Raw genomic sequence first — 12,500 nt, forward strand, 5'->3', positions numbered from 1 at the left:
AGATTGGTAATAACATTTTGGAGTCATCATTTGCAACCTGCAGTTTGATGAGAGGTAGATGTGAAAGCGTGCAGCATCGGACGTCGAGGAGGATTATCTTTGACCTCTGACCCCGCAGCTGTGGCACACTAGACTGGCAAAGCCTCCCCGCAGCCGGTAGATTACCCTGTGCATGGCCAAACGCCATCCACCAACTATTTGGCTAAGGTGCTGTGTGGCACGGGCTGACTGTGTGGCCACCGCTTGTGCTGTGTGGAATGCAGACCTGGCACAGATATCTCTTTAGAAAGAAGGGGGGAGGGGGTGTGCGGGGGGTCCATTCAATTTGACTTTGAGGTGTTATTCTACCATGATCAACATTTTCCTAAAATTCGCCCAGTTTGATGTTTAAATCATCTTTGTAGAGTAGCCTATATTAAAATCTTTAATTTTTTTTCATGATTTTAGATATACAGAAACATTATTATTCATCAAATTGTCACTCAGCCATCTTAGGCAATGTAATATCCAAATATAATATTTTTCTGCAAAAAATTGGGCTTAAAGGGGCAGTTCACCCCAAAAAAGTTATTTCCCTCTTACCCAGAGCGCTATCTATTTATCCAGATAGTTTCAGTGTGATTCTCCTAGTTTTCGAGATATCTGCCGTACAAATGTCTGCCATCACCCCAATACAATGGAGCTGAATGGCACTCGGTTTCAAAGTGGATCTCAAAGTGAGTTTAACGTATTTGAAAAACAGCAGTGTCTTTCAGAATTTAGGACACAGTTACTCAAGATAATCCACAGACCTCATTGTGAACAGTTTAATTTAAGAACTATTTTCTACCGAAGTAACAACCACCATATTAGTATGACTAGAAACTTTTTTCCTAAATGAAACTGTTCGCAGCAAGGTCTGTGGATTATCTATGATTTCTTTATTTTTATTATGAGTGAACTGCCCCTTTAAGACATGAGACCCTCACAGCAAACTGACAACCTAACGTACATTGTGGTCAAATGCTTTAATAGCTGGAGCCACTTTAACACTGAACAGTCTGTAATGTCCATGAAACACATGCAAGCAGTCAAAGTAAACCAGCTTTGATATAAGATTTGATCCCCACGTATCCAGTATCACTGCTGTATCAATACTGCTGATCTCCAATACATCTCAGAAAGCTACAGAAACCATCTTTCTGACTGAGTGACTAATGAGAAGACGGGCTGACTGGCTGACTGGCTGACTAGCTGACTGGCTGACTGGCTGACTGGTTGGTAGATTACCGCTATAGGGGAGCATGTGTATGTTTCTCTGCACACGTTTAGCACCTCTCTCTCTCTCTCTTTCTGTTGTCATCATCTTAGACCTATTCATGTATTTTACGATCTATGGATGTGTGTGTCTAGGAGTCAGGTCCACATAGGAGACAACTGTGTTTCAAGTTTCAAGTTTCTTTAATAGTTGTCATACAGAAGTACAGAATACTTTTATACAAAATGCTTCTTACTGTTGCGCTCCAGAGACTGTGCAAGACAAGATAAGTATGAAATAAAATAACATAGTATAGCATGTAAATTAGAAGTAAAAAAAATGAGGTCACAGTGTTCAGTATAGACATATGTACAATGTTCGATGCAGAATAGACGTAACTGTGTTACCATATAATATACAATACTGTGCAGTGTACTAATATACAATACTATATAGTGCAAGGCAGAAATGGGATGAGGTGCAATTTAGGTACAATTTACAGTAGGTGTACGAGTTGTAGTGCAAATCCTTTATCAATAAATATAAAGTGTGTTTGTGTGATCTAAAGTGTGGAGAGTGGGTGCTGCAGTGTGTTGTTTGTTTAAGTGAGTGTGTGCGTGTGGGTGTGTGTGCTGTGTGCATTTGATGGTTGTTGCATAGTGTTTATTGTTCGTTTAGCAGCCTGATGGCCTGGGGATAGAAGCTTCTTCTGAGTCTTTCCGTGCTCGCCTTAAGACTCCGGTATCGCTTGCCTGACCGCAGCAGTTCAAAGAGGCAGTTGTTCGGGTGGCTCGAGTCCTTAATAATTCTCTTAGCCTTCCCCTTGCACCGCTTGTTGTAAATGTTCTGGAGGGTGGGAAGCAGGGGCGTTTTTAGGGTTAGAAAACATTGGGGGCTTCAGCCCAGGGGGGTGGAGGGGGGGGGGTCACCCCCCCCCCCCTTTTTTTTTTTTTTTTTTTTTTTTTAAGCACAGAAATACGCAATTTTAGATTAATTAGAGATGAATACTGAATAACTAGAATCATTAGAGGTTCTCAAAGTGAGGTCCAGGTCCATGAGAGGGATATGGGCAGTCCCTAGAAAATTCAAAGTTAACAGGACCAAATCATCAGTTTCTTATTTATTTATTTATTTAGCCAGATAAAACATTGATCTGGTCCAAGAAGCCCCAACAGGAGTACAAATATACATATATACACATATATATACATATAATATATATACATATACTGTACATACATACACATATACACCAATAACAAAATAAAAACACAGTTAATTGTAGATACACAATCAGGTTTAAGCACTATAAAAATGCAGCAGGTGAGTTCACCTGTCTTCAACCAAAATGGAAGGAGAGTGAAGTACTGTACACAGAGAACGTGAAAATATACAATACATTCACCAAACACTACACAAGACAACCAATGATGCAGACTGATGAAAATATACATTTTCTCCCATTTTCCCAAATCAGTCAACATGGAGAATCACAACAAAAAATTATCTTGCCAGATCCAGCTAGGCAAAGAGATAATGTCTAGTATTTTCTGTTTACATTTTTTCAAAAAAAAATTGTGTTACTGTAATTTTAACCTGTACTGGATACAGTATTTTATGTTTGTCTGATATTTGCTGAACTTACAGTGTTATGCACATAGTAGCATGAAAACTGGGACATGTATTGTTGTGATTCTCCATGTTGAAATGTTGACTGATTTGGTTATATGGAGAGAAAATGTAATTTTTTTCATCAGTCTGCATCATTGATTTGGGTATATGTAGATAAATAAATTATATGTTCATCAGTCTACAGCATTGGTCTTGTGTAGTGTTTGGTGAATTTATTGTATATTTGCACATTATCTGCGTACTTCACTTACAGTACTCTAATCACTGAGAAGTAGAATTGCTAAATGTGTTTTAGGTTAAGCACAGCAGTGTGTGTAACTGGTTCAAACAGAATTAAGTCATTATGTAACGTGTGTTTCATATGGTAACAAAATTAGTGTATGGTTTTGACAAGTGTTTAATTTAGCAAAGGATCTGAGGTGTTCTGATAATTGTGTGTGTGGTTGTGCTAATTGTGTGTTTTGAAACACCGGGCCCCGTTTTCAAAATCATGCTTAGGCAATCGAAAAAAAACGATTGTGTGTTTCATTATATACATATGTTTCAGTCTTCTCATTAAAAAAATATTCGATTTTTGGGTCTTTTCCTGCCTTTGGTCCGCTTTGCATTCACATCTCAAATGAACCGCAGCAGGGTTCACTTGCAAGAGTGAATGAGCTTTCACACCACCCCAAACCAACCGGACTATCCGAGGTTCGATTAAAGCTTATTATAGGACACTGGACATGGGTATGGATGGCTCCAGGTGCTGCTGCGTTAAAGTGCACATCTTCAATATCTGTACTATTTAAAAGCACAGTGCAGGACACACTCAAAGGTTATCGCACATCAGAGATGGCAGTGGACATGTATGACAGGACAAAGGCCATATGTAATGGCCTTTGGTTTGAGGAACATACTACCAGCCAAAGGAGGAAGCAGAAAAGGATGGACGAGTATGTAGTTGAGTCATCTTGTGGCACAAGCTCAGACCTCAGCTCAGGAGATCAGCTGAGACAGAGACTGTTCTATCCAGTCGTCGACAGAATGCTGCAAGAGCTTGAGAGCAGGTTCTCATGAGTTGGATAACAATTTATGAGAGGCATACAGGCATGTTATCCAGCCTCAGACCAGTTTCTCTCAGTGGAATTGCTGCAACCCCTCGCCACACATTACAATATCCAACTATTGCCAGAGGAGATCACAGTTGCAAAGTGTTTCCTGGTCAGGACAGGCAGAGATGCAGTCCCTACTATCCAAAGTGTCTTTTCCCTCCTGGATGATAATAATAATAATAATAATGCATTTGATTTATAAGGCGCCTTTCAGGACACTAAAAAAAAAGTCCACAAATCGGTGAATGAAAGAATTATAGGATCAAATGAAAACGACTTACTAAAAATGTTTAAAAGTACTAAAAACCAACAAAAAATACCAAACACTAACAAACATTCAGCACAGACAATGGGGATGCTGACATAAAAAAAAAAAAAAAAGTTAAAAAAAAAAAAAAAAAAAAAAATGTAATTTTTTTTTTTTTTTTTTTTTTTTTTTTTAGATCCGGGGCTAGGAGAAAAACATCCGGGGCTAAAGCCCCGGAAGCCCAGGGCTAACGACGCCACTGGTGGGAAGCCCCCCTCCAATTGTGCGTTCGGCTGAACGTGTCACTCTTTGTAGTCTGCTACGGTCTTGTGCAGTGCTATTCCCAAACCAGGAGGTGATGTTGCCAGTCAGGATGCTCTCTATTGTACATGAGTAGAAGTTCCTAAGGATCTTCTGACTGACTTGGAACTTCCTTAGGCGCCTGAGGAAGTAGAGGCGTTGTCGTGCCTTCTTCACAACACTGTCAATGTGTGTGGTCCATTGTGGTCAAATCCTCGGATATGTGGGCTCCGAGGTACTTGAAACTGTTCACTCTCTCAACCGGTGCCCCGTCGATGCTGAGGGGGCTGTAGTCCTTGACCCCCGACCTCCTGAAGTCCACAATCATCTCTTTTGTTTTGCTGACGTTCAGGGAGAGGCAGCTGTGTTCTGTGTGAGGTAATGATGGTGATTCATCACTTCATATTTATAATCGCTACTGTACCATCGTCACTATAAACAATGGTAATTACTAATTAGTCAGGGTTAATCATAGCTGTGAATCTGTTTGAACTCCCTGACCTCCGCAGGCTGTAGAGCCGACTCCCTGGACTCGTCTGGTCTCTCTGGCCAGGGGTGTAATGAGGGGGGGCACTGTGTACACTCTGTAATCATACACCTGCTTTTTGAAACATGGAAACGGTGATTAGGACATTACAAAGTGATAAACCGCTGACGACTACATTAATGTCCTTAGAGAACCGTGGCTGTTAAGTGATGATCTTTATTGTGGCCAGAAGATACAAGAACATGTGGAGCCACCTGAAACCAGACACTCTAATTAACTCTTTAATAAGTACTTTGCACAACAGGCAGCCAGCTAACTAGAACTCACATGCACAAACTCTCTCTCTCTCTCTCTCTCTCTCTCTCTCTCTCTCTCTCTCTCTCTCTCTCTCTCTCTCTCTCTCTCTCTCTCTCTCTCTCTCTCTCTCTCTCTCTCTCTGCCATGGTTCAAAGCCACCTGTGTAGAAAACATTTGCTTAGAATGTGATAAAACAAACAGATGAATAGAGTGAGAGAACAGAGAGCGGGAGAGAGAGATGGAGAGAGTAAGAGATCGAGTTGGGGTGAGAGAGAGATGGAGCGAGGTCAAGTGAGTGAAATAGAGGAAAGAATGATAGAATAAAGGAGGGTTGTGATGGTGTTACTCTACTGTACTGCATGCATTTGAACAGGTGCACTGGAATGCACACGCACATACTGTACACTCATGTGCATGCTAGGGCTGGGCGATTAATAGATTTTTCGATTAATTCGAATTAATGATCTAGGACGATTTTGAACATTTGTAATCGATTTAAAAAAAAAAGATTTAAATTTTTTTAGGTTCACCTTTTATTTTGACAAAAAGTGATGTTTGGTGAAAGTTAGATTTGCACTTTATTAATCCCAATAGGGCAATTCATTCTTGTTTGATGATCAAGAGGCACGTTTTATTTGTTTTAAGTGAAGTTTAGTGAAAAAGCAATTATTGCACTATTAATCCCAATAGGGACATTCATCTTTGTTTGATCAAGTGTAACCTTTTATATATATATATATATATATATATTATTATTATAAATTATTTTTAACCTGTTAAGCTGTAGGAAGATTTCGCCTAAAGGTACATGCCTAAGTAAATGGAAGATTGCTCCACTTCTGCAAGGTCAATTTGCATGTTCTTGGTATCTAGGAACATCTAGGGACCTGGGGGTATGTATTTCCAGTGTCAGAAATATTGTGTCTGTTACTAGGCTGAGTAAATTGTAATGAAGAAAAGGAGAATATAAATTATGATTTATGATTTTTGCATCTTTGATCATGTTAAATCTGCGGGGTACGAGAAAATGCTCACTGAGCTCATTCACCACCTTATTGAGATCATGTGTACAAAAAATCTAAGCAAATGAATAAAGGGAAGATTAAACAGAAGGATTTGTAGATACAGTAATTAATGATAATCGATTTTAATTATAAATTCATATTTGACCTTGAACTTGACCTTGACCTTATTATGGCCAAATCATACATCTATGGATAGGGAAAATGCTCCTCTTTACAATGGCAGGGTTGAATCTGGATTTAGTCATTTCCTTGCGGTTTTTACGATAATTAGCATTTTCCGATAAATTCGTATTTCCGATAAATCGTATAAAACATCGGTAAAAATGAAAATATACACTTTGACTACTGTTTTTGATAGGGTTATGGTCTTTACTCTTGGCTACAAAAAAAATATATTTAAAAACATTAACCTCTTAACATCCAAGTAACAATGAGTGTGGCTTTCCAATGATACCCCATGATCTGATAATTGGGGATCTAATACGGTCTCTATTGATCGATTTGTGCAAGAAAAGCAGGGTCCCCCTTAAGGCTTAACAGGTTGAAGATTGGTGAAAGTTAGGTTTGCACTTCAATCCCAATAGGGAAATTCATCTTGGTTTGATAATTTTTTTGTGTCAAATAAAAACAAAGGTTATTTGAATGATTTCCTAGGCGTTTCTAGTTTTCAAGAGAAAAAAATAGATTAAAATCGGAAATCGGATTTAAAAAAAAGAATCTGAGATTTTATTTTTAGGCCATATCGCCCAGCCCTAGTGCATGCATTGCACACACACACACACACACACACACACACACACACACACACACACACACACACACACACACACACACACACACACACACACACACACACACACACACACACACACACACACACACACACACAAAGACACACACACACACACACATAAAAACGATGCACTTGTTTGCCCTTTTGTTTTGCAGGCAGAAGATCGGAACACATGCTTGGGTACACACACACACACACACACACACACACACACACACACACACATACACACACACACACACACACACACACACACACACACACACACACACACACACACACACACACACACACACACACACACACACACACACACACACACGCATGGAAGCACACACACACAAAGTGAATTGCCTCGCCTCATTGCAACCACAATAACCCACCATCCTCCCCACTACCACACAAAGAAATATGGTAATATAGTAGTACCTAAACTGCAGACACCTCAAACTCATCTGTTGCTAGGGGGATGAGAGGGAGAGGGTAGAGAGAGAGAGAGAGAGAGAGAGAGAGAGAGAGAGAGAGAGAGAGAGAGAGAGAGAGAGAGAGAGAGAGAGAGAGAGAGAGAGAGAGAGAGAGAGAGAGAGAGAGAGAGAGAGAGAGAGAATGGGGCTTACTGTATGTGAAGGTAAAATATATGAGAGAACAAAGGATTACTCCTTGTGTGTGGGCTTGTGCACGCACATTTATGTATGTATGTGTGTGTCTGTATGTGTGTCGTGATATGAATCATTGATCTATCTGCTGGGCTGAGATGAGGGTTACCGTGCCAACTGAGTCTAATGATGCACAATAAACTAAAATTAGACAGAGAGATGTGTCATCTCACAGCCCCACACCTTGACACACGCATGCACACTTCCAAAAATAACTCTACACACACACACACACACACACACACACACACACACACACACACACACACACACACACACACACACACACACACACACACACACACACACACACACACACACACACACACACACACACACACACACACACACACATACCAGTACACATCAAGTTCAATCTGAAATGGCAGAACCCTGTCCAGATAAGATGATTGACAGCCCTTCTTCTGTGGTGGCTGATAAACGAGCGCTGGCGGCACTCTTCTTCTCTGGTCCTTATCAGGCAGAGCGGTGGAGTGATGGGTCAAGCTGCCACCTGTGATTTTCATTTGATATCTATATTCTACTGTAAGAACTATTACTGTCACAAGGAGAGAGATGGTTTGGACTCAAAAGACCAACATCCAGACTTTTTTTTTAGAGTGTAAAACCATCTTTGATCTTGACTCTTTCATCTATTCTATGATGTTCCACCGGGTGCAATGAACAAAACAATCTTCTAATCTTTTAACCTTAACATTCAAGGTGTTCCAGGCATTTGTTTCTTGTCCAGTTTCAGAACTTCCTCTCAACCTTCATTCTCTCTTTTTTGCACCTCTATTTTTCCCTTCTATCCTTCATCCTGTTTCTACTTCCTCACACGCTCCTCCCCGTCTCTCCTCCTCCTCTATATAACAAGGTCTTTACAATATTCAGAAAATGACCACATGAACAACGTATGAAGTTCAGAGACCATGTGGGACCATTACTAGGACCAGAATTATATTTGGGACCATGTGGTCAGCTGGTGCAGAGGAACACTGGTCCCAGGTCAGCTGGTGCAGAGGAACACTCGTCCCAGGTCAGCTGGTGCAGTAGAATGCTGGTCCCAGGTCAGCTGGTGCAGAGGAACACTGGTCCCAGGCCAGCTGGTGCAGTAGAACGCTGGTCCCAGGTCAGCTGGTGCAGTAGAATGCTGGTCCCAGGTCAGCTGGTGCAGAGGAACACTCGTACCAGGTCAGCTGGTGCAGTAGAATGCTGGTCCCAGGTCAACTGGTGCAGAGGAACACTGGTCCCAGGTCAGCTGGTGCTGTAGAACGCTGGTCCCAGGTCAGCTGGTGCAGTAGAATGCTGGTCCCAGGTCAGCTGGTGCAGAGGAACACTGGTCCCAGGTCAGCTGGTGCTGTAGAACGCTGGTCCCAGGTCAGCCTTTGCAGTAGAACGCTGATCCCAGGTCAGCTGGTGCTGTAGAACACTGGTCCCAGGTCAGCTGGTGCTGTAGAACGCTGGTCCCAGGTCAGCTGGTGCAGTAGAACGCTGGTCCCAGGTCAGCTGGTGCTGTAGAACACTGGTCCCAGGTCAGCTGGTGCTGTAGAACGCTGGTCCCAGGTCAGCATGTGCAGTAGAACGCTGGTCCCAGGTCAGCTGGTGCTGTAGAACGCTGGTCATTTATACCTCTGCTCCTTCATTCAGTTTCTTACTTTGTGTTTTGCAGGATACAGGCTACAGGCTAGGATTACATTTACATTTAGTCATTTAGCTGACGCTTTTATCCAAAGCGACTTACAAGTTCTGTACGACAAGTCATCAGGAAGGGCACAACTCTATCAGCTGAGTAACAATGTTCATCAAGGTGTTGAGTGCTACAGTGTAGGTTAGTTTATTAGGACAAGTGCATGACAGTAAGGTTAGTTAGGGTTAGATTTCCTAAAATTAAAAAAAAATAAATAAAATTTCAGATAATGGTTGAAGAAGTGCGTCTTTAGTCGACGGCGAAAGATTGGACGGGTTTCGGCTGTCCTAACTGGGGTGGGTAGTTCATTCCACCATTGTGGGGCAAGGACTGAGAATAGGCGACTTCTCTTTGATGACCCTCCCGGAGCTTGGATAGGAGTAGGTCTGAGGCGGACAGAAGATGCAGAGCGTAGGGGTCTTGAGGGTGTGTAGTTAGAAACCATTGACCGGAGGTAGGCGGGAGCGGTTCCCTTTGCCGCACGGTATGCCAGGTCGAGGGCCTTGAAGCGGATTCGTGCAGCAATGGGGAGCCAGTGCAGGTCCCTAAGAAGTGGGGTGACATGGGCCGACTTCGGTAGGTTTGAGATCAGGCGGGCCGCTGCGTTCTGAATGAGTTGAAGAGGCTTGGTGGCAGTGGCCGGGAGGCCAGCGAGCAGTGCGTTGCAGTAGTCGAGGCGGGAGATGACTGTTGATTGGACAAGGAGTTGAATGGCTTCTTTTGTCAGGAAGGAGGTTTTTTTTTTTTAATGAGCTGATGTCCGGATTACTCTCTCCCCAGTGATGTACCTGAACGCGTTCAATGAACGATCGTTCATGTATTTTGGGCGAACTTGAACTGAACGTACTGTATATCCGCTAAATTAACGTAATTGAGAACGCGTTCATTCTCAGCCCTGTGTAACGGAGTTCAAAAGTGCGTTAATTCTCAGCACTCTGTTATAACGGCGTTCAAAGATGTGCCATATTTCATATGCATTTCAGCCGAAAACTCAGTTAAAACACACTGTAAACAGGACAAAAATTATGCGTAAAACCACCCGATCTGGCAACGTGCCTGTCACCCCCTGCTATTGGCTACATCATCAGACTCCTCCTCACAACAAGCAGTGGAACAGGCTTACAGCAGAATCTGCGCCGCAGAAGCCGAGAGGCGCTGCAGCAGCAGCAGCACTCGCTCAGTCAGAGTCAGACTCTAGACGTCGTCGTATGCATTTAAAATAGTTTACAATTCAAACTATTTGATAAACTTCTACTTTCAGCCCGGAAATGCATTCTGATAAACTGGATTAAGGATAAGCCTCCATTTTTACAAATGTGGTATAGAGAGATCTTCGGTGTGCTGCTACCCCATGAAAGACACTGTGCAATGCATAGAGGCAACAACGCTTCCTTTCAGGAGGTGTGGGCCCCACTATTTATCTATAATAAAAAAAGAATTCTAAAAAGAACTAAAAAGAACTAAATTAGTTCATTTTTGAAACCATGAACTTTAGTTCAACATTTTGAATTATGAACTATGAACTGAACTAGTTCATTTAAAAAAAATTGAACTGTGAACTGAACTAGTTCATGTAGAAAGTGAACTTTCCCAACACTGTCTCTCCCTCTCTCACTGTCTCTCTCTTTGTCAATGATGACAAACTAGGTTAAACACCAAATTAGGTTTTAATTCTGGTTAAGATTTAGATTTAGACTAGATTTAGGTGTAAGAGTTTGCATAACCATTTTATGGCCTCATTTATTGTCTGTGGGGCAGCCCCAGAGTTTACATCGCCGATTGGAGTCTCTCTGATTTGTAGCTTTAGGAGAGAGTTGTGCGTATTCACAAATACTGACTGAACTGTCCTGGGGCACAGGAAGAACATGTGTGAACACTCTTAAAATGGGTGACATTTTGATGCGTCGCCACCAAAACGACCAAGTCACTCCCTGTGCGCTCACTGCAAACTGACTCATTCATGACAAAAACAGATCCTCTGATCCCTGTATCCATCTTTTCTTCTCATCATCTTTCTTCTAAGCTTCTAATCCTTCTCCCCCCCCCCCCCCTTTCTCGTCCATCCCAGGATCCTGCTGACAGTGGTAGTGATCTTCCGCATCCTGATCGTCGCCATCGTTGGTGAGACCGTGTACGAGGACGAGCAGACCATGTTCATGTGCAACACCCTGCAGCCCGGCTGCAACCAGGCCTGCTACGACAAGGCCTTCCCCATCTCCCACATCCGCTACTGGGTCTTCCAGATCATCCTGGTGTGCACGCCCAGCCTCTGCTTCATCACCTACTCTGTCCACCAGTCGGCCAAGCAGCGTGACCGCCGCTACTCCTTCCTTTACCCCATCCTGGAGCGTGACGCGTACGGCAGTCGGGACGGCGGCATGCGCAAGCTCCGCAACATCAATGGCATCCTGGTGCAGCACGGCGGCAGCGACGGCGCCAAGGAGGAGCCCGACTGCCTGGAGGTGAAGGAGATCCCCAACACGCCGCGCGGCATCATGCACGGCAAGAAGTCCAAGGTGCTCCGCCAGGAGGGCATCTCGCGCTTCTACATCATCCAGGTGGTGTTTCGCAACGCCCTGGAGATCGGCTTCCTGGCGGGCCAGTACTTCCTGTACGGCTTCAGCGTGCCGGGCATCTTCGAGTGTGACCGCTACCCGTGTCTGAAGGAGGTGGAGTGCTACGTGTCCCGGCCCACCGAGAAGACAGTGTTCCTGGTGTTCATGTTTGCCGTGAGCGGCATCTGCGTGCTGCTCAATCTGGCCGAGCTCAACCACCTGGGCTGGAGGAAGATCAAGGCGGCCATACGGGGCGTGCAGGCACGCCGCAAGTCCATCTGTGAGATCCGGAAGAAGGACACGGGGCACATGTCGCAGCCGCCCAACCTGGGGCGCACGCAGTCCAGTGAGTCGGCCTATGTCTGAGGAAGGGAAAGGGGAGGGAGAGAGAGAGAGAGCAGGAGCCATGCAGGGGTAGAAGCGGAAGTCGCGAATGAACAAGGAAGTGAAAGTGTGAGAGAAAAGAGAAAGAGAGTTTATCTTTTTC

The 12,500-nt window shown here is 43.5% G+C and overlaps 1 protein-coding gene across 1 annotated transcript in view; it reads left to right on the plus strand.

The window, feature by feature from the left end:
* gjd1b (gap junction protein delta 1b) overlaps positions 1-12,379 on the plus strand; it is a gene marked incomplete at its 3' end in the record, with an annotated part of 173,527 nt that extends 161,148 nt beyond the window's left edge. Inside the window, exon 2 of the mRNA XM_084333133.1 lies at positions 11,527-12,379. Within this exon, the coding sequence (XP_084189259.1) occupies positions 11,527-12,379 (853 nt within the window). The remainder of the gene's footprint in view (positions 1-11,526) is intronic.
* Between the last annotated feature and the right edge of the window lie 121 nt (positions 12,380-12,500).

This window comes from Notolepis coatsorum, assembly GCF_963971535.1.
Source record: "Notolepis coatsorum genome assembly, chromosome: 1".
Taxonomy (NCBI): domain Eukaryota; kingdom Metazoa; phylum Chordata; class Actinopteri; order Aulopiformes; family Paralepididae; genus Notolepis; species Notolepis coatsorum.